Source organism: Giraffa tippelskirchi, chromosome 12, assembly GCF_054371585.1.
Source record: "Giraffa tippelskirchi isolate mGirTip1 chromosome 12, T2T-mGirTip1v1.2.pri, whole genome shotgun sequence".
NCBI lineage: Eukaryota > Metazoa > Chordata > Mammalia > Artiodactyla > Giraffidae > Giraffa > Giraffa tippelskirchi.
Genome location: NC_137286.1, coordinates 41830459 through 41852358, shown reverse-complemented (window position 1 = coordinate 41852358; position 21900 = coordinate 41830459). Strand labels below are relative to the sequence as shown.

Genomic DNA, 21900 nt, shown 5'->3' with positions numbered 1-21900 from the left:
GAGCAGGAAGCTGAGCATGGGGAGGCCACGTGGAGAGTAAGGCTTCCTAACCAATGCTGTGGGTTGAAGTCACGCTCTGCCAGAGCTTGGCGTATTTCCTCCTCCCTCCCAGATGCTCAAAACATCAAGCAAAACCTGCTCTCTCATCCAGGATCACCTGGGAGACAGCTGCACCATCACCCTTGCATGCCATCCTTCCAGCCAGAGAGCCAGCCACCTCTGGGTGCCTCCCTCTTAGGAGACTGGGCCTGGAGACAGACCCAGACCCCAGCCCATAGCACAGACCTGGCTTAGGTGGTGCCCACTGCAGGTTTATTAAAGACCACAGAAGAGACAGTGGAGCTTCTCCCCAGTGTGAAATGCAGCCCTTCTGGGAAGAAAGAATATCCCTTGTCCACGAAGGGTTGATCAGTGAGAAACCATGTGTAAGGCACGCAGCTGCTGGTGACCTTTGCGGCAGAAGACGTGGGTAGGCTTGTTGCTCCGTGGGTTTCACTTCCTGGTTTTCTCTGGGTTTCCAGGCTTGGCGTGGGGGTGAGGTGCAGAGTGCAGGGCCATGGGTTGGGGGTGGTCTCCCAACACGTCCTCCAGGGCAGGATCTTGGGCCCCCGCCTGCCTGGTCCTTGCCTTCTCCACCGACCCGTCATTGCCGCCGGGGCTCACACCAGGGGGATGGGGAAGGAGGCGCAGGCCGCAAGGCCGCACATGTTCTTCCTGCGCTCAATGAGGAAGTACCTGGACAGAGGGAGAGGCTGAGGCCTGGCCAAGATCTGACTCCAGGGGCTAGGCCCTCCCATTTATTCACAAGAGTAGTGCCGGGTTTACTGGTCCCCAGGAAACCTCTGACTTGGCCACCACACAAACTCTCTCCCATTATTCTGTCCCTGCTTCACTGCTCTCCAGAATCTCCTGAGGGCCCCCTTCTCAGCCTCGCTTAGCTGGCCTCATGTTGGGGACCCCTCCCCAGATGAGGACACCGAGTCTGAGACTTGGAGAGATGCAAAGTCACATCGAAATATGTCCCCAGGCCACCTGACTGCAGACCCTCCTAGAAGGAGGGGCTGTCCACCATCAGGGTAAACTCATTCCTCTGGTTTCTCCCCCTCAGGGCCTCCCAGACATGGCTGAATACCAGCTGGGCCCTGTGCTGTGGACTGTCTCCTAGTGGTGGTCACAGAACCCACTGAGCCAAACAGACTCCTGTGCCTGGAGACATAGTTATTATAATCTGGGGTCTGGGATGGGAGAGGGGCTGCTGGAGGGTTCTTAAAGGGTGTGAGGGTTACATTCTCAAGTTCCCCTCTTTCTGGCCTGGGCTAAGGCTCCGTTGAGCAGCCCCTTCCCGGAAGCCACATTGAGGTGGAGGAGACACACACCCTCTCTCCCACCAAGGGCCCCCCAGACCTGGGCAATCACATCTCCCTCTCAGCACTTTGGACCTAGAAGCTGCTTACCCCTTCATTCCCCAGTAGGGACCCCAAGAGTTCTTCACGATCCAGTAGGGTATCCCTTTCTCTTCTCCGTACCCAACAGCCAGCACTGCGTGGTTTACTTTATCCGGAGTCTTATGACAGGAAGTACTGGAAAAGGAAAATAAAGACTTGAAAATACGGAAAGGGTGGGATATCTCTGGTAGTCCAGTGGTTGAGACGCTGTGCTTCCAATGCAAGGCGTGTGGGTTTGATCCCCGATTGGGAACCTAAGATCCCACATGCCACGTGGCCAAAAAAAGGATGAAAGGATAAAAGATGATTCAGTCACACCCAACAAGTGATTTAGAGCAATGCTTTCCAGAGCCGGGACTGGGAGGCACTGAAGGTGGTGAGTTAACACTGGTTTAGTCACAGGGCAGAAGAAGTGTTCTCTTCAGCCCCCTGGGTTCTGTTGACCCAAAGGAGCGAGATGAAGCATGGAGCTGGCCAGGTCCTGACACCTGATGCTTTCCAATACCTCTCACGTTATAAGGAGCGACCAGCCCCCTACTGCACCTTCTGAGGGCAGCACTGTCCAGCTAGAGCTTCACATGACACTGCTTTGTTGCCACTGTATTTAATTTTTATGGTTACCCTGTATTTAGGGCAATTATACAGCCTTCTCATTTAAGATAGTGAACTAGTTCTCATGAGGAAATTCTAAGAATTTCAAGTGGACAAGCTGCAGTGGTCATGCAATCATTCAACCGATGTGTAACTGAACTGTTGACACATGCCAGGCTTGGGGCAAGGTGTGGGACACCAGCAGCGTGCCCAACTGTGCTCCTGGATTTAGGAAGCTCCCTTTGGCAGGGAGCAGGTGGGCAAAGAGGCTGGTTCTATACAGTGACAACTGGGGGGCTGACAAGAGCCCAAGGGAGGGGGACCCGACCAAGTGGGAACAGAATGGGCAGGGTGTGGGGGCAAGGAAGGCTTCCCTGGGAAGGTGGGTGCTCAGTGGAGTATAAAATGGCACCCCGCTCGGGTATTCTTGCCTGGAAAATTCCATGGGCAGAGGAGCAGGGTGGAACAGGGAGGACGTGGGTGGCTTTGATGGGATTTGAACTTGGAGAAAGAAGGACAGATGATAGAGGCTCCCCGAGCCGAGCTGAGACATGGGACAATGCGGAGGGGGGTGTGCAGAAGTGGTGTGGCAAGAAGGGTGTTCAGAAGCTGAATCTGGCTCCGGGTGGAGGATGGACCATTAGTGGGGGCACAGGAACAAAGCAGTAAGGAGGCGATGGTGAGCAGAGATGCAGGGGGAGAGAGGACAACATGTTTCTGAGCAGTGATCATGGGACAGCATCTGATAACGGGGAGGAGACAGGCAGGATCTGAGGTCCCTGCGGGCCGTCCAGCTTCATGTGGTGGGAAGGCCCTTGCCTCTGAGGGTGTAATGCTCAAGAGACCCGCTGGTGGAAGGGGGCTTGGAGACTCAGCAAACAGCTGGCCATGGAGTTCAAGGCATGTGTGAGAAGAGGGCAGAGGAGAAAGCCCTGGAACACACTCACATTTAGGACTGGCCAGAGTGCAATCGAGGCCATTGAGGAGACGCCGGGCAGCGACCGGAAGTGGCTGCACTCACTCTCATTGTAAAACAGGCAAGAGGAATGGATGAGAAGAAGCCCACGCTAGAGAATCCCTTGATGACCCTTCAGCACAGGATTCTGGCATCTGGGAGCAGCTGCTTTCCCTTCCCTGTTTCGTATCTTCACAGCTTTGAACACGGGTGTTCATCACCAGAGGCAGCCCTTCTGCTGAGCGAGGGGGAGCTCTGGGCTCAAATGGGGGCCCCTGATTCGCCGTGTGACTCCTCTCCTCCTCCCCAACTCGGGGACCGGGGATCCTGACCTTCAGGGCTGCAGGGCGATGTGATAGGCCAGCAAATGTGGCATGGGTGGAGAAATGGTCAGACCCGGAGTGAGTCCTGGGCCCAGCCATGGGGAGCCCACCTGCCCCTCCTCCCCTGAGGATGCTGGGGTCCTGCTCACCTGGAGTAGATGCCCTTTCTGTACATCATAAAGTCAGCAGTCACCTCGAAGGCGAAGCTCACAGGGTTGTATAGGGCCACCGCCTCTACCATCGCCTCCTCGTCATTCTGTGGACAGAGGGGTGGACAGGTGGACCCACTGGCCTCTGCCACTTCCCCACCCCATGTGAGAAATGTGGCCCTTTGCCCCAAAGTAGGACAGAGGCACAGAGGAGGGAAGAGAAGGGTGTTTTAGACCAAAAAGCTGCCACCAAAGGGGAACTGCCCTTCCTTATAAGCAGAGCCCGCCCTGGACATTGGGGGCTGGTATGGGGTCCCCTGCCAGGTGGTGCCGTGGTAAAAAACCTGCCTGCCAATGCAGGAGATGAGAGACACGGGTTCGATCTGAGTTGGGAAGCTCCCCTGGAGGAGGATTTGGCAACCCACACCAGTACTCTTGTCTGGAAAATCCCATGGACAGAGGAGCCTGGTGGGCTACAGTCCATAGGGTTGCCAAGAGTCAGACACTACTGAGTGATTAAGCACAGCACAGCTGTCTTGTGCGTGAATGTCCTTTGTGTTTTCTATTTGCTTACAGCCCCTCCCCCGAAACCCTGGCTCCCCTATGACCTCCCTGGACCTTGCTGGGCCTCCCTGCTTCACTCCAAGAAAATCCCAAACCCTTTGGGTTTGAGCCCAGGGTGCAGTGGGGACTAATTCACTCGCTCACTTGTGACCACATGCCAAGGCCCTCCCGTGAGCCAGGGGCTCCCGGGGGTGCAGAGGTGAGTGGGACTCCCCTGTTCCCATCCCCAGGACCCCTGCACCCACAAATCTGGTCTAAGGATCTTTCATTGTTGTTTTTGGTAGAACACCGAGGTTAGAAGTCCGTGAGCAGACAAGGCTCAGATGGTGGTAGACACAAGAAGACTTGGCAAAGGACTGTGTGCCCAAGAAGGACTCATCTCTGTCAGCCTGGGGTCGGGGTGGGGCAGTGGCAGGAAGTCCGGGGCTTCCTGGGGGCTGCGGCTTTGAAATGGAGCCACAGACAGCAGCGGTTAGAACCACCTGTGCTGGTGCTCAGTCTCCGAGTTGCGTCGGACTCTCTGCGACCTGCACCCATACTGGTATGGGTAACCATTTCCTTCTCCGGGGATCTTCCCAACCCAAGGTTTGAAACCAAGTCTCCCGCACTGGCAGAATTCTTCACCACTGCGCCACCTGGGAAGCCCCTAGAATTACCTGGGGGGCTTTAAAAAATCCCAATGCCCAAGCTGCACCCCAGACAATAATATTAGCATCTCTGGGGTGGGTTCCAGGCAGGAGGATTTCTTAAAGCATCTGTGCTGGGAACCACTGGGTTACCATGAGCTGAGGAGGCCATTCCCCTGGCTAGAGACCTTGAGGAGTTGAAATAAGGAAGAGCTGAGGCCAGGGCTCTACTGAAAGAGGGGCAGGCTGAAGAGGTCAGGGCACCAGCCTTCCTCAGTCCTCTCTCCCTGGAGAAGGGGCAGAGAACTGGCTGCAAAGGGCAAATGACTGCCTGGAAAGTAAGCTGCTTCCTTCCCTGTGCTCAGCAAAGGCCTTGTCAGGATCGGTGAGACCAGGAAGGCCTGCCCACCAAAAGATGGTGGGCATCATGGGGCTGGTCCCAAGGAGGTGGGACCAAGGGGTGGCCAAGGAGGGCTGGATGCCCATGCTGGCCTGCTCCTCAGGGCCTGCACGTGTCACAGACAAGTTTCTCTTGGGCACCAGGCAAAAGGGATTGGATTGATCCCCAATCCACCTCTTAATGGGCTTCAAATGGGCCAGAGTGAGTCAGCCCCTGGTGAGTGTGTCTAAGAGAAACCCGCTGTTTTCTCAAGATAAATGTATCATAGTCAGAAACATCCCAATTAAAGGTTCTGGGATGCCATGATCTCTGTTCCAATCCAGCTTACACTTCTAGTTCTGCAGCCCTGGTCAAGTTACTTAACCACTCTGAGCCTTTCTTCATCTATAAAATGAAGGCAATATTGACCTTTATCTCCTAAGGTTGTCTTGAGTCTAAAGGAGATAACACAAGTTAAGTGGTTAGTACACTCCTTATGGCAGAAAGCAAAGAGGAACTAAAGAGCATCTTGATGAAAGTGAAAGAGGATACTGAAAAAGCTGGCTTAAAACTCAACATTCAAAAAATGAAGATCATGGCATCTGGTCCCATCACTTCATGGCAAATGGATGGGGAAACAATGGAAACAGTGACAGGCTTTATTTTCTTGGACTCCAAAGTCACTGCAGATGGTTGACTACAGCCATGAAATTAAAAGACGCTTGCTCCTTGGAAGAAAAGCTATGACGAATTTGGACAGCATATTCAAAACCAGAGACATAATTTGTCGACAAAGGTCCATCTAGTCAAAGCTATGGTTTTTCCAGTAGTCATGTAGGGATGTGAGAGTTGGACCATAAAGAAAGCTGATCGCTGAAGAATTGATGCTTTTGAACTGTGGTGTTGGAGAAGACTCTTGAGAGTCACTTGGACTGCAAGGAGATCAAACCAGTCAATCCTAAAGGAAATCAACTCTGAATATCCATTGGAAGGACTGATGATGCTGAGGCTGAAATTCCAATACTTTGGCCACCTGATGTGAAGAAATGACTCACTGGCAAAGACCCTGATGCTGGGAAAGATTGAGGGCAGGAGGAGAAGGGGACGACAGAGGATGAGATAGCTGGATGGCATCACTGATTCGATGGACATGAGTTTGAGCAAGCTCCAGGAGTTGGTGATGGACAGGGAAGCCTGGCGTGCGGTAGTCCGTGGGGTCCCAGAGTTGGACACGACTGAGCGACTGAAGTGAACTGAACACTCCATAAACTCTGCCTGTTACTACTAGTGCTGAGTGCATGGCACGTACTTTGATTAGATGGAAGCTACTGTTGGGCCTTCCCTAGTGGCCCAGTGGTTAAGAATCTACCTGCCAATGCAGGCGACATGGGTTCAATCCCTGGTTCAGGAAGATACCACATGCCATGGAGCAATTAAGCCCAATGCACCACAACTACTGAGTTTGTGTGCTGCAACTACTCAAGCTCATGCGCCTAGAGCCTGTGCTCCATAACAAGAGAAGCCACTGCAATGAGAAGCCCGTGCGCCACAACAAAGAGTAGCCCCCACTCGCTGAAACTGCAGAAAGCCCCCACACAGCAACGAAGACGCAGTGTAGTCAAACAAATGAATTTGGAAAAAAAGTGAACCAGACTCTTGGCCACAGATTCATGTATATCATTTCACTGTTAAGTACAAGTAATCTTTGAGTGACTGTAATTTAACGTGTTTAATATTGGGACTTCCTTGGTCATCCAGTAGTTAAGAATCCGCCTTCCAACACAAGGGACATAATTTCAATCCATGGTCCCACGTGCCATGGAGCAACTAAGCCCAAGCACCACAACTGCTGAGCCCACATGCTGCAACTACTGAAGCCCATGCTCTGCAACAAGAGAAGCCACTGCAGTGGGAATCCCACACACTGCAACTAGAGAAAGCAAGTGTGCAGTATTGAAGACCCAGTGCAGCCAAAAATTAAAAATAAGAAAGAATGAAGACTTGTGCAGACTTGGGCCAGGACCAGAGCACCTGACCGCCGCCTCCTGCTCTATTCCTTCCGTCTTACACCCTGCTGCCATCACGGTGACTGACAGTCACTGATAATCAAAAACTTTTCAATCAAAGGGATGTGCTGCCCAGAAGGGCTACCATGTCATGCCCCTTGGCCATCTGACCACAGTGGAGGCTGCCTCCTGATCAGAACATGTTCCCCATTGCAGAGAAGGGTCGGTACTCACCAGTGTGATGTTGGCTACGTCCTTGACAAAAGCAATGGCCTTACTGGGCTGGTACTTGCAGTCACCATCCTGTTCAGGGGGCAAAGGTCATGGGATACAGGTTGGGGATGCTCACCCCGCCCTCGCCACCCCATGCAATTTGATAACATTGACAAAGCAAAAGCTACAGGTACCAGGACCTGGGTGAGGGGTATCACTTAGGAGAGAATCAGAGGCATCCTTGTCCCCGAGGACGTTACAGTCCAGTGGGAGGAGACCATGCTGGCTTTGGCAGAGGTGGACTCGAGTGGCCCCTGGTGGGAGCATGAGGAAGGGGCCTGACCCAGTCCAAGGAGGCTTGCTGAGAAAAGGAACCAAGTAAGAGCCTGCATGGCAGGGGAGGGAGGGCCAGTCTCAGTCCAGGGAACATGACCAACAAGAGGCAGGACATGTGCAGAGAAGAGCAAGCCCCTCTGAGACAGAAAGACATTCAGGATGACAAGAATGCAGAACCTGATGTTTAGGAAGCAGCAAGCGGTTGGGCGGGAGTGGAGGGTTTCCAAGGGAAGAGTGAAGTCAAAGACAAGACTGGGCAGACAGATTCGGGCAGAGGGACTTGGAAGGCAGGCCAGAGAGTCTAGAGTTTATCTTGCAGGCCCCGGGGAAGCCTTTGAAGAGTTCTGAACTGAGTGTGCCCAGAGCTGGGTCTGAGAGGCCACTCTGGCAGCCCCTGGGGGAGGGAGGCCCCAGAACAGACCACCCTCAGGGATCCAGGATGAAGGGGGACCAAGGGCTGAGGGGGAAGGGACATAGGACAGACCAAGGAGCAGAAGCAAGAAGGTCTCTGTGGGGGGAGGGTCTGGGCGGGGGGATTGCCCTGAGAAAGGGACACAGGTAGCCAAGAGGTTTTCGGGAAAGGTAGTGCCTCCCATTGCTGGGAGGGGAAACACGGGAGGAGAGTCCTGGGTTTGGGGGAAAGTCGGGGTGCCCAGCCGTGCACAGGAGGGGCTGAGGTGAGAGCAGAGGAGGCCCTGGGCCCAGGAGCACTGTGGGCATGGGCACGGAGGGTAGAAGCCCATAGATGGTGCTCTGGTGCACCCTCGGCAGGAGGTGTGGGCCAGGCCATGAGCAGAGATGGTGCTGCCACAGACAGGGGGAAGAGGCCCCAGGACGGCTGAGCACTGGGGCTCAGACGAGCAGAGGAGGTGAAGGAGTGAACTTGAAGAGACAGAACACTGAGAATTCAGGAGGGAGTAGGAGTCCTCAAGAGGGTGCAGGGGGTGGGTGTGTCCTGAGGCTGGAAGAAGAACAGAAACAGGGGCCCTGCAGACCGAGAAGACGGAGCCCAGACTGGGAGAATAGAGATGGAGCGCCCTGCAGACCGAGAAGATGGAGCCCAGGCTGGGAGAAAAGAGATAGGGAGATCTGGGGGACCCTGCAGACCGAGAAGATGGAGCCCAAGCTGGGAGAATAGAGATGGAGCGCCCTGCAGACCAGGAAGACGGAGCCCAGGCTGGGAGAACAAAGATGGGGAACCCAGGGGGGCCTTGCAGACCAAGGAGACGGAGCCCAGGCTGGGAGAACAAAGATGGGGAGCCCTGCAGACCAGGAAGATGGAGCCCAGGCTGCTCGAGTTACCTGGCCCCTATAGGGGTAGGTGTCTTCACCCATGATGCCCTTGTTGTACCGGATGTATTCGAAGGCCTGGCTGGGGAGACCCCTGCAAGAAGCACACACAGCTGTGCCCACCTGGGACCAGCCCCGATAGAGGTAGGGCCTGTGAGGGCTAGGGCATGCCAGACGTCTGCCCTGGTGGGGCTGGGGGGCCACGGTAGTGACTTCAGCCCCGAGTCCCAGGATGAGCCTGAGCGTGGTTCCCTGCAGGAGACCCCTGTGCTGGCTGCTGCTGAAGCAGGATGGGCCCGGACTCGCCCGGGAGAGGGCTGTGCCACTGGGAGGGGGTGGGAGGCAAGGCTGGGAGCCTGCTCTGGGGGAACAAGAGGGGCCTGGCTTTATACCTGTGTGCACAGGAAAGGTCTTAGAGTACTGCACTTGAGGAGGAGATGAGGGCTGGAGACACTAGGAACCGTGAGTCAATCCCTAACGACCCGTTTAAAGAATACGCCAGGAGGTAGAGAGACGGACTGGGAGTTTGGGGTTAGCAGATGCAAACTGGTATATCTAGGATGGATAAACAAGGTCCTACTGTATATTCAATATCCTGTGATAAACCATAATGGAGAAGAATATGAAAAAGAATGTATGTATGTGTATATAACTGTTGCTGTTCAGTTGCTAAGTCATGTCTGACTCCTTGTGACCCCATGGACTGCAGCACTCTAGGCTTCCCTGTTCTTCACTATTTCTCGGAGTTTGTTCAAACTCATGTCCATCGAGTCATTGATGCTATCCAACCATCTCATCCTCTGCTGCCCACTTCTCCTCCTGCCTTCAGCCTTTTCTAGGATCAGTGTCTTTCCCAGTCAATCAGCTCTTCGCATCAGGTGGCCAGAGTATTGGAGTTTCAGCTTTAGCATCAGTCCTTCCAATGAATATTCCAGATTGATTTCCTTTAGGATTGACTGCTTTGATCTCCTTGCTGTCCAAGGGACTCTCAAGAGTCTTCCCTAGCACCACAGTTCAAAGGCATCAATTCTTTGGTGCTAAGCCTTCTTTATGGTCCAACTCTCACATTGGTACATGACTACTGGAAAAACCATAGCTTTGGCTATATGGACCTTTGTCAGCAAAGTGATGTCTCTGCTTTTTAATATGTGTATAACTATGGGGTTGCAAAGAGTCGGACACAACTTAGCGACTAAACAACAATGATGTGTATAACTGAGTCACTTTGCTGTACAGCAGTCATTAACACAACTCTGTAGTTCAACTAGACCTCAATAAATAAATAAATGGGCTGGGAGAGCAGGCCCGGCAAAATACAGTGTTTCTGCCTGAACACGGCACCTCATCTATAGAAAAGCTCCTTCACACAGCCTGCCGAGCTGGGGCAGCCAGAGCTTTAGAGTAGTGGTCCCCAGTTTCTTGGCTGCAGACCAGTACCTCCTGACATCATCAACATTAGATTAGAAATAAAATGCACAATAAATGTACTGTACTTGAATCATCCTGAAACCATCCCTACTCCATCTCCCCCCCACACCCCCAGTCCATGGGAAAATCGTCTTCCATGAAAACAGTCCCTGGTGCCAAAAAGGTTGGGGACTGCTGGCCTAGAGAATTCGCAGACAGCCGACCAGACACCTGTGTGTGGATCTTGCTTCTGCAGGACGATGCGCTTCTCATTCTGTGAATTCTTTTGGCCACTCACCCAGAGGCCCGGGTGGTGGATGAGGCCAGATGTGCTGAGGGGTGACAGCCAGGTGACACCAGGGAAAGAGGACAGATTCTAGGAGCAGACAGGCCCAGGCCTGGCTTACAGCTTTGCCCACTCCAGCTGAGCGACCTCGGGTATGTGGGGTGACCATCCTCCTCTTTAAGCAGGGCCAGTTTTGCTCCCAGGACAGAGTCTTGGCCCATCCTAGACCCAACAGAAGTAACCCCGGGAAATTAGAAGGTGCTCCAGGCCTCCCCACCCCGGTCTGGGACGTACCCTCGGCAGCCGTGGTTGTTGAAGTTCTGGGCGCAGTCCACCAGCTGCTGCTCAGCCTGGAGAAGGAACACATACCCAGTGAGCTATGTGTTCACCAGGAGAGCCCCCAGCTCAGGGCCCCCTGACCCGAACACACCCGTGGCCCCGCCAGCTCTGGGTCAGGAGGATCAGGTTATACTCTCCCAGGGCAAGGTCCATCTCTGTGTCCGAGGGGCCAGCCCAGAGCCAGCACCTTTTGGAGAAGAGCTCAGTGATGACCTGGCAGCCAAGCCAGCATGTGAGAAGGTGAGGAGGGGCCTGAAGGGTGCACGTAGGTGGGGCCCCATGGTGGCATGTGGGAGGGAGGGGACAGGCCTTCCCTACTCCCGGGCCCTGGTGGCCCTCGCCAGTCTAGCTCCCTCTTCCCCCGCTTCCCTATGCAGGACGCCGTGGTCCGACAGTCACCCCTTGCTCTGGGGGCTCCGGGGGTGAATACACAGGTCCCCGATCTCCCCTGCAGGAAGACGACCAGCCTGGGAGAGGGTGCAGCTCCTACAGGGCTGCCTCCCAGGCAGGCTCTGCTCCCTGAAGGCCCTGGGTTCCCAGACCGAGGAACAACCAGACCCACTCAGTAATGAGCCTCAGTCCTTCCAAACTGTCAGGGGAGGTTTGCATGCCAAATGTCCATGAGACTGGGACACAAAGTCCAGCTGACATGGCCACTGTCATCTAAAGCTCTGAAGAAGCCTGAAGACCTGGCCTGCCCCACCAAGTCAGGGTTCGGAGCCAAGCTGTGACCCGTGCATGAGGAGACCCTGACCCCATGCTCCCCCACATCCCGCCCCGCCCCGTGGCTGGTCACTAACCAGGAAGGGCAGCTTCCCCGTTGCTATGGCGACAGCGGACTCCAGGGCCCCGGTGGTGGAGAAGGTCCAGCAACTGCCGCAGCTGCCCTGGAGGCCAGAGTGGAAAAGGGGAGTCAGGACCTGGGCCCCTCAGGCTCCGGAGAAACTCAGTGGACCAAGCCCCGACTCACATCTGTCTGTGCTGATCCTCACAAGCCCCAAGTGGCTGGCATCCTTCTCCCCATGTTACAGATGAGAAGACTGAGGCTTATAAAAAAGGGGCAGCAGCAGCTGTGCACTCCCCATCGGGCCCCTCGCTGGCCAACCCCCACTCTCCTGCAAGGGCTGGAGTTCCTCCCAACTCCATTCTGTGCTGTTCTACATGTCCTTCTACTTTTTTTCTTGCCTTGCTGCACCACGTGGCACAGGGGATCTTAGTTCCTCAACCAGGCATCGACCCACACACTCTGCAGTGGAAGTTCAGAATCTTAACCACTGGACTGCCTGGGAAGTCCCTCTGCTTCTGAATCTCCTGCTGGCTTCTCTTCTTCCCACTGCTCCCAACAGAAGGACTCACCAAAGTCCTGTTTCCAAAACCTTCTCTCTCACCTTTTCCCCTCCAATCTCACCCACAGTCCTGTTAAACTAACAACTTCCCAGACCCCACTTTGGCCCTGACCTCTGCCCAGACCCAGACCACCTGTCTCCCAGAGGACCCCACCTGTATGGTCCAGATACCATAGATCCTGTGTGTCCTGCCCCTGCCGTCCATCTCCCCGTCCTCTACCATGATCACGGCCGCTGACCAGTCTCTTGACACCTCACTGGGGCCAGGAGCTGGGTGCTGGAGCCTGCCTGCCTACTTCAGATCACAGTCCTGCCTCCACCCGCCATGTAAGCTGGGCAAGGGGCGTCTCCCCACCGCTCAGTTTCATCACTTGTAAAACAGGAACCACCATGCTTGCCCCACAGAACTGTCAGAAGCACAGATAAGATCCTGCCAGTCATGCAGTTAGCCCACGGGTTCAGTAACACCAGCTGCTGTTAGCATCTTGCTCTCATCCCCCTCTTTGTCTCTTTTCCGCCCTTCACTAGCTCAACCGTCCATAGACTACTTCTGAAACGTCTCCTAAGATCCTTTCCTCACTGTTATTGTCCACTCCTCCTCGCTTGTCTCCTGGAAAGAGCCTTCACCCTCCCCCCGTCCCCAGTCTCTGCCTCTCAAATCCTTCCCTTGGCAGCGGGAGGGGAGGGCCTGATCAGAGTATCTCTGGCTGGTCAGGGAGGTGGGCTTGGCCACTGAGGAAAGAGACAGAGCAGGGCTGAGCCGCCAGCCCTGGCCTTGAGCAGAGACCTGCTTGCTCTGCACCTTCAGCGTCTCCTTCTCTGTAAAGTGAGAAACCCTTGAGGCTGCTGAGCTAATGTCAGATCCTGTCGCCACACCTGTAACCATATGGTGGCTACAGTGAGAGACCACACCCACCCACAGGGGTGACCACCTTGCTCCGGCCCCTCTGCTCAGGGGTCTCTCTCCTGCCTGATAGCTAGCTAACCAGAGGACCCAGAACATCCTTGGCAGACCTCTGCTTCTTCCTTACCCAGAGGGTGAGGGGGTTCAGGCTTCCACATTGAATACCTGTTGGGCTTTGAACTGTCCCGGGATTCTCAGATGGTTTAAAAGCCACCTTAGGGTCTTGCGGGAGGGGACTAACTTCATCCCACCCCTCTCACTGCTGGAGCGGAGGCTCGTTTTGGCTTCTGGGTGCTGGTTGAACCCTCCAGATCACTAAGCAGGCTCTGGGAATCCAGTGAGCCTGGGGGCATCATGGCTGCGTCATGTGGATTTCAGGAAAAGGAAAAAGTGTTTCTCATGGCGAGTTTCAGAGGAAAGCCAAGTGCTACCAGGAGGGGAACCTTCACCCTGTGTTTCCTGGGAGCAAGAGGCGGGAATGCTTCTGAAGATGGCCACTGCACTATTGCTTCCAGGGACAGCAGGGCCCAGACTCTCCAGGACCCAGCAGTGTGTAGGACCCTCCAGCCAGCCGCCCGGTCCTCAGCTCTCAGTGCAGGAACGTGCCACCATTTGCCTACACTGTGTCCTGCAGGAGGCGCTCTTCAGAGCATGTCTGCAATGCTGGGTTCCATGCTGTTCCTTGACCACCTGCAACTCCCTTGAGGGAGGCAGAGGGCCAGGGAGGAGCTGGACCTGGTGCCTTGTGGGGTGGATGGAGGACAGGAAGAAAAGACGTGTAGGAATGGGGTGCCGTATCCAGTTACAGAAGGGCACAGATGTTTAGGGTGACTGTAGGAGAGACCTAGGGCCAGCGGGGAGCTTTAGACAGTGCAGTGGAGCAGGAGGGAAGGGGTACACTTCAGCCCAGAGAGGAACTACATCCATAAAAACAATGACCTCCTGGCCTTTTGGAGAAAGGTAGCTAGAGAGATAATGAAAAAATAATGGAGTTGGGGATATTACTCTTTGTGTTTTGGGATTCTCTTGAGTTTTTCTTCCTGGCATACTGTCTGAAAATGTGGCTGTTTTGGAGGAAAAACTGGGGACCATCATGCATACCTGATTTTTCACTGGTGTGACAAAATTTCCTTTTTTCCGCCAGTCCATGGAGGCTGGGTAGGGACCAGTACCTCGAAGGTAGTTACTTTTGGTGGCTGAGCAATTCTGAAATGACAAATTACAATTTTTTCAGGGGGGGAAAAACCCATTTCTGATGGAAAAGTATGTAATTAAAATAGTCACCACGAGAATGAGAAAGATTATGGTTGCCTGAACCATCCTATCGCACCCTATTAGTTCCAAATGCTAAATGACAGGTCCTTTGGGGGGCTCATGTTGGGGCAGTTAGGACAGGGAGGGCAGATTTAGCAATAAAAATACAGCTCACCCAGTTAAAGTTGAATTTTATATCGATGAAAAAGTTGTAGTGTACATCCCATGCAATACTTTGGATATACTTATGCTAAAATATTGTTCATTGGGACTTCTTCAGTGGTCCAGGGGTCAAGAATCTGCCTGCCAATGCAGGGGACCCGGGTTTGATCCCGGTTCCAGGAAGATCCCACATGCTCCAGAGCAACTAAGCCCAAGTACTACTGATGCCCACGCACCTTAGAGCCTGCAACAAGAGAAGCCACTGCAAGGAGAAGGCTGTGAACCATGACCAGAGAGTATCACCCACTCACTGCAACTTAAGAAAGTCCTCGCAGCAAACGAAGACCCAGCGCAGCAAAAAGAAAAAAAAAAGCCAAACAGAAAAGACTCAGATTTGGTCCCAATGAATAATACCCACCTGAGGCTCTGACCAAAGATATTTGTGTTTTAATTCAGCAAAGCTCATGTCTGAAAATTGGTTCAGTCCCACTGAAAAAAGAGAAGACAGAAAAGTAAACAATCAAACAAAAAACACAACAAAACAGAGGTGTTCAGTAGATCACTAATAAAGAAACAGGAAAAATAATGAAATCTCATGTTCCCTCGTGTCCTATTTACAGGCCCTCAACTTGGCTCCTTTAAATTTTTAAACGGAACAGACACAGTTGAACTGTTTTAAAACAATTTTTTAAATTTATTTTTTTATTGAGGTATAGTTGATTTTACAGTTGACCCTTGAACAACATGGTTTGAACTGGGCAGATCCACTTATACATGGATTTTTTTCCAATAGTAAATACTACAGTGCAACATGATCCCGGGTTGGTGTAATCATGGGATACAGAACCGTGGATACAGAGAAAGTGCACATATGGAGGAAATGCATATATGGAGGGCAGATGATCAGTTATACTCAGATTCTCAACTGTGCAGACAGTTGGTGCCTCTAACCCCACACTGTTCAAGGGTCAACTGTAATTTACTACACCAAGGTCAGCCTGACTGTGCTTCGGAATTCCCTGGGGAGCTTTGCAATAGTACCCGTGTCTGGGCTGCACCCCAGAGATGCGGACGTAGTGGGCCTGGTGTGGGCACCCATTTTTTAGACGCCCCGTTAGTAGGTCTGGTGCACGTCTGGGTACGGAACCACCACACTTGCGCAAGTGCCTGCCCACCTGTTACCTCCTTCAGTCTTCATAACCTGGCGGAGGGAACCTTATGATCTCCACTTGACAGTAAAGTGAAACTTCAGAGCTGTCAATGCCCCCCAGGGTTGACACAGCCAATATAGGGCAGAAATGAGGTTCAAACTGAGGTTTCCTTCCACTTCATGCTTCTGCCCATGTTGCTCACTTAGTTGACAGTGCTGTCACTTCTGAGTCCTCAGTGTATGTAGCGTGTGTTTCTAGTGAAATGAACCCAGACTGAAGGCAGATGTCCTTAGGAGCTGCTCTTGAGTCCAGAAGCACTGCTCCCCTCGGCAGCCCAGGGGCTCAGCGTCTGGGCTGGACCCTCAGAAGACAGGAACACACAACCCTTCGGAGGGACACCCTAAAGTTACAACTCCTTGAATCTCCGAGAACAACAGCAGAGCTGCAATGTGAGGTTGGCCAAGCCCAGCTTCAGAGCCTGAGTGGCTGCTCTCCCCCTGCCCTACTCCCAAGCCCAGTGGACCCTGTAATCATTCATTTCTTTCCAGATCTGAGCTGCTCCCTCCTCCCAGGGATGAGCGGCCTGGAGGCAAGTTGTCCCCACGTACTTTTAAACGTGTGGTTCCTGGCGTTGTGGGCGTTTATCTCCCTCAAGTTGCTGGCAAACACCTGCAGCCTGTGGTGGTACTCCTCTGAGCTGTATTTCTTTTGATGCTGAAACAAACACATCAGCAATAAGTCATGGAAACAGGATGCTGCTCACCAGAGGGTAACGGTTTTGTCTTCTAAGAGGAGGAATGGAGGTTTTCTTCCTGCCTTGATTCTCAGGCCGAAACTGTATTAGAGGTGGGATGCTGCCCTGGGTCTCTGCAGAGCATGGGGAAGTTTATATAGGAACCCCTCTGCCTCCAGGGGCCTGTGGCCAGAATGAAGCCTATGCAGCTGCCATAGAGTCAGTCAAGAGACCAAGAAGGCCAGGTGAATCACCTGTCACGTTTAGGTCAGCCCTGGACTCCACAACTAGCACTAGGTCAAGTTCATGGCATAAATCACCATTTTTCAAAAACATGCACACCAGTGTTTTTTGATTGATTTTGTAGCCAGGTACACAATGTGATTTGAATACAAAAAACGTAAATGAATCTGAAGGTTTCCAAGGCTGCTAGCCAACTTCACCACTGAGGACCACACCACTGTTTGGAAGGGACTCACTTAACCAAAACTTTTTGCAGTGTTTGACTCATCCCCATGTGGGAAAGACCCAAGGGGAGGGGGCTGGAAATTCCTCCTTCATCGTCTCAAATCTAGGACAGTTTCTTCTGATAACAGGAAACAGTGAAACGAGAAACTTCTGAAAGAAGAAGTTAGACACTGACCTGTACCATCCATGACTGAAAGCGAAACTTCTCTGCAAAAAGGAGAAAAAAAAAAATTAGGTCTGGGTGCCTGTGGTCATGTGTATAGCCAAGTGGGGCACAAGAGAACTGATTTGCATTTTAATAAACTGGGCTAAATTTAAAGCACCAAAAATGGTGGTATATAATGCAGAATTTGAAAAGGAACTAAATTCTTACTGCTTTTGTGCTCCAAATTAATTTTGAAAAAGTACATGCCATTAACCTGTGGTATTAAAAATCAGGATAATGGTAATACTTAGTGAAGAGTCAAAGGGAGCTTGTAGGGTGCTGGTACTGTTCTGTGGCTTCATCTGGGTGCCAGTTTCACGAGTATGTTTAGATGATGAAAATTCACTGAAATGCATATTTAATAATTTGTGTTGTCTTCTGTATCATATTTCAAGAAGTTAATTTAAAAACCTATATACCGAGACTTTTGATCCAGTGGACTATTGATCCAGTGGTTAAGACTGTAGTTCCAATGCAGGGGGTTTGATCCCTGATTGGGGAACTAATCCCACATGCTTCATGGCGAGGCCAAAAATAAATACATAAAATAAAAATGAAAGTTTTGAATTTAACAGAGAGCTTGTTATTCATGATAACACAAATAAATACTTAAAAAATCCTTATATACCCCGTGTCACCAATTTTTAAAAAAGGGACAGATGGTAAATATCATAGGCTTTGAAATCTCTGCAGTCTGTTACAACTACTCAATTCTACCCTCGCGTGTAAAAATGAAAGGGTGTGGCTGTTTCAATAAAACTTTATTTACAAAAACGGCTGGCTAGTTGTTTGTAGACTCTTCCTTTATCCACCCTTGTACATTTTTAAATGTAAAATTTCATTTCAAATTTAAATAGCTGCAAAGGATGTACTCCAGTTTATTGCAATTAATGACATTTAAAAATACGACTGTTCTATCGTATTCAAAGGATGCTAGCCAAAGAATTCCATATACCATCATGACGTGATATCCACCATCAATAACATGAACAAGCCCTTCTATAAGAGCTGAATATTTCATATAGTTTCTTTTTCTCCTTGAATCCCCATCTCCATCCACATCTCACAGAATTTTATCCTAAGGGAGCATCTGTTTAATTTATTTTGGGGGGCTACATTGCAGGGCATGTAGGATCTAGTTCCTTGACCAGGGATCAAACCCATGCCCCCTGCACTGGAAGTGCAGAGTCTTAACCACTAGACCACAAGGGAAGTCCCAGGGAGTATCTGTTTATACTTAATTGCTCTAGTATCCTTTTATGCAATGACAAGTACTGTTACTCCTGGTGACCCATATACCTCTGGATATTATACAAGTTCATTCAGGATTAAGTCATCATCATTATTAAGACTCCAACTGATTAAAAACATGTCAAATATATTATACTTAATGAAAAGTAATTGTTAAACATAAAAAGTAAACTTGCATTGGAGAGGTATCTCTTAATGAGGTAAATTAAACAATGCCCTCCCCATGGGTTTATATATTCATGAGAGATCATTACCTGTTTTTCTGAATGGGTTAACATTAATTCTGATCTTTGTCTCAGCCCTTTCAAAGGGCTGAGAAATTCTGCTCAGATAAGCAGGATTGCTTATTGCTTCTGGGAACAGAAGGCAAGTTTTAGAGCAAAGTCACGCAACTCCTCGTACTCCTTTCTACACCCCACATCACATGGCACTCTATTACTAAACATTATTTCTAGGACCCCAGCAGCTGACACTTGGAAGTAAAGGGTGTGGAAATGGATTTACTGTCTGTACTGGTATCACTTGGTACTTTTCCGTGTTCCTCCACTGGTCCACGGGCTTCCGAGGTGGTGCAGTGGTAAAGAATCCGTCTGCCAATTCAGCAGACACAGGAGACACAGGTTTGCTTCCTGGGTCAGAAAGATCCCTTGGAGGAAGAAATGGCAGCCCACTCCGGTATTCTTGCCTGGAGAATCCTATAGACAGAGGAGCCAGGCGGGCTATCATCCATGAGGTCACAAAGAATTGGACACAACTGAGCACATACATGTGTGCCACCAATCCACACCCTGCAGTTGGAAGATCACAGTTGTATGAAATTTAGCTCTCCCCTTGTAGGTCATAGATCTGTTCCAGAAACCAAGTGACAGCCATTTTTCCTGAGAAAGAAATACACATTTCTCCAGGATATGCCCTGCGTGGGGTTTAGAAGACTGCAAATCTTGGTTAGGGCCCTACTATAGCTGATGGCCTTCAGAAGTGAAAAAGTGAAGTGAAAGTTGCTCAGTTGTGTCTGACTCTTTGCGACCCCATGCACTGCAACCTGCCAGGCTTCTCTGTCCATGGATTTCCCAGGCAAGAATACTGGAGTGGGCTGCCATTCCCTTCTCCAGGGGATCTTCCCAACCCAGGGATCAAACCCAGGTCTCTTGTATTGGCAAGCAGACTCTTTACCATCTGAGCCACCAGGGAAGCCTGATGGCTTTAGAGGAAGACAGATCTCAGCTTAGGACCACGGCTTGAGGCAGATGGAGTTTAGGACAACTGACCAATGTTTGCCTGCAGAGGTTTCAAAAGCTACAAGCAGGTGTGAAAATCCAGCACTACTTCTCATTTGCTAGAGGTTAGAGGGAGAAAAAGCCAGAGGTGATCTTGGGGTGGGGCCAGAAGGACATCTGGTGATCCTTGCACACTAATCTCAGACCCATTTCAGTCCATTGTGACTTTTGGAAGAAAGCACACATCCTTTCTTTATATGCTGTTTCGGGGACCATATGGTACTATCTAGAACAGGGGTTAGCAAACTCTGACCTTCCACTTGTTTTTGTATGGCCCACGAGCTAAGAATGTTCACATTTAAAAATATTTTTTTGAAAACCACATTGTGTAGCACTTTAAAATCATCTGAATTCAAACTTCAGTGTGTCTAAGTAAAAGTTTCTGGGAGTACAACCGGCTCATTCATTTACATACCACCTTTGGCGGCTTTCAGCACAGAATTAAGTAGCTGATACAGAGACTGTGTGGTCCACAAATAGCCTAAACTATTTACTATCTGGCCATTCACAGGAGAAGCATGCCAAACCCTACTCTAGAAGAACGGCTTCCAGCACCAGCCCTCCTCCTCCACGCAGGTCACACGGCCCTGGCTTGGGGGCAGCTGGGTTTCTTTAGGTTGGCACTGAGATGAGTTGGGCATCCTCCCAGGTCTGCAAGACTGGGGGGCTTCCTTGTATCAATGGGTCCGGAGGAATGAGGCAATATTCTAGTGGAAAAGATTCAGCCTCAGGGATCTTTGTCCTATCCCCAGGCTGCTCTTTGGCTACAATTCTTTGTCCTCAGGGTGAGGAGGCAGGTGGTCTTGGGAGGTCAGAGCCTGTGGGCGGTGGGTTGAGGCTGAGGGTGGTGGGCAGCAGGCAAGGCAGGAGGGCCTCTGGAAGAGCCTTTAGCTTGGGAAGGTGGCTGGATCTGCTGCTGGCTGGATCTGCAGCAACAGAAGGAGGGTAAGAGCAGCAGGAAGCTGGACCACTCAGCTTCCTGAGTGGAAGCCCTGGGGCCATACAGGGGAGCCCTGGGGCTTAACCTTACACCCTGGGTCCTTGGAACAAATAGCCTCAGTTTTCAGGGGCTAAATCTGCTATGGCTCTGCACAGTCACTCCTCGAAAGGGCAGGTCCAACCCATTCACAGGCTCTCAAGGCACCCCTGGGGATGTCTCCTGTGCCCAGTCCCTGGGAGCTGCCAGAAAAGGCTGGGAAGTCCCTGCTAGCCTCTGGCAGGGGCAGATCCGGGTCCTCTTGAGTCTCTAGGTACAGGGTGGAGAGCAGAAGGGGCCGCTGGGGCGTTTCCTCTCAGCGCCCCTGAGCAAGGGGGGTCCCCGGGCGCCTATCCACTCGCTCCTCGGGTCCCGCAAGACGCTCACCCTCCAAACCTTCCCCTTCTCCAGCCCACACCCCCGACTCATCACACAGGCCACCCTTCCCGGACTCCGGTCCCGACCCGCAGAGCCCCAGGGCCTCGGGCCTGGGACGTGCGCTGCCCGGCTCCTCCCGAGGGCGGAGTCCCCACCCGCCCAAGTTCTCCAGAGTCTCCGACCTGCCGGCCTCTCTCCGGGGCGCCCCGTCCCCGTCCCCAGAGTCCCCGTACCTAAAGAGCTCACGGCCAGCTTGGCGGCGCCGCAAGCCGGGGCGCCCAGGAGCCAGGCTCCCGCGCAGAGCAGCGGCAGGACGGCCCACATCGCGGCGGCTGTGACGGCTCGGCTGGCGCACTGGCTTGGACGGCGGCGGGGCAGGCGGCCAAACTGTGCTCGGGACGGCGGGAGGGGCGGGGCCGGGCGGCGGGCGGGGCGGGAGGAGGGGGGAGGGAGGAGGAGGGGGGAGCGAGGGGGGAGGAGGGGGGAGCCGAGGAGGGGGGAGGGGGGAAGAGCGGGGGAGTGCAAAACAACCCTGGGAGCCCTTGCTCCTGAGAGATGGTGTCCTTCGACTTCCCTCGGTCTCAGTCGTCTCCTTCTTACCCTCTTCTCATCGTCCACCTCTCCTCCGGGGACATCTCCCCTTTCTTCTCCTCTGCAAGGAAGGGCAAGTTGGACCACTCAGTCTGCAGGGATCCTGCCCATCTGCTTATCTGCCAGGACTGGCCGGATGGGCCAGGGTGGTGCCTGTCCTCAGCCCAGATTCCCCATATCCCGACCTCTCCTCACGCCAGGGCTCCCATCTCCCACCCTCCTTATTCACCTTACCCGGATGGGCCCTTCAGACTTGGGATGAACTCAAACTAGAGTAGTTAGATTGCTGCTTTTA

The 21900-nt window shown here is 52.3% G+C and overlaps 1 protein-coding gene across 3 annotated transcripts; it reads right to left on the bottom strand.

Moving 5' to 3' along the window:
* Positions 1 to 290: 290 nt before the first annotated feature.
* Positions 291 to 21409, bottom strand: CTSH (cathepsin H). 3 transcript variants are annotated; one of them, XM_081546762.1, is made up of 14 exons: positions 21248 to 21409; positions 20076 to 20586; positions 18888 to 19078; positions 17103 to 17134; positions 16335 to 16440; positions 14994 to 15064; positions 14261 to 14365; positions 11710 to 11796; positions 10865 to 10920; positions 8890 to 8971; positions 7273 to 7341; positions 3464 to 3570; positions 1455 to 1580; positions 291 to 735 (listed from the first exon to the last, which is right to left on the bottom strand). In XM_081546762.1, the coding sequence occupies exons 4-14, from the start codon at positions 17109 to 17111 to the stop codon at positions 660 to 662; spliced, it is 894 nt and encodes a 297-aa protein (XP_081402888.1). In that variant the 5' UTR covers positions 17112 to 17134; positions 18888 to 19078; positions 20076 to 20586; positions 21248 to 21409; the 3' UTR covers positions 291 to 659. The 3 variants fall into 3 exon arrangements, with proteins under 3 accessions (XP_081402888.1, XP_081402887.1, XP_081402886.1); XM_081546761.1 differs by lacking the exon at positions 17103 to 17134 and having other exon boundaries at positions 16335 to 16481; XM_081546760.1 differs by lacking the exons at positions 18888 to 19078; positions 20076 to 20586.
* Positions 21410 to 21900: the final 491 nt, after the last annotated feature.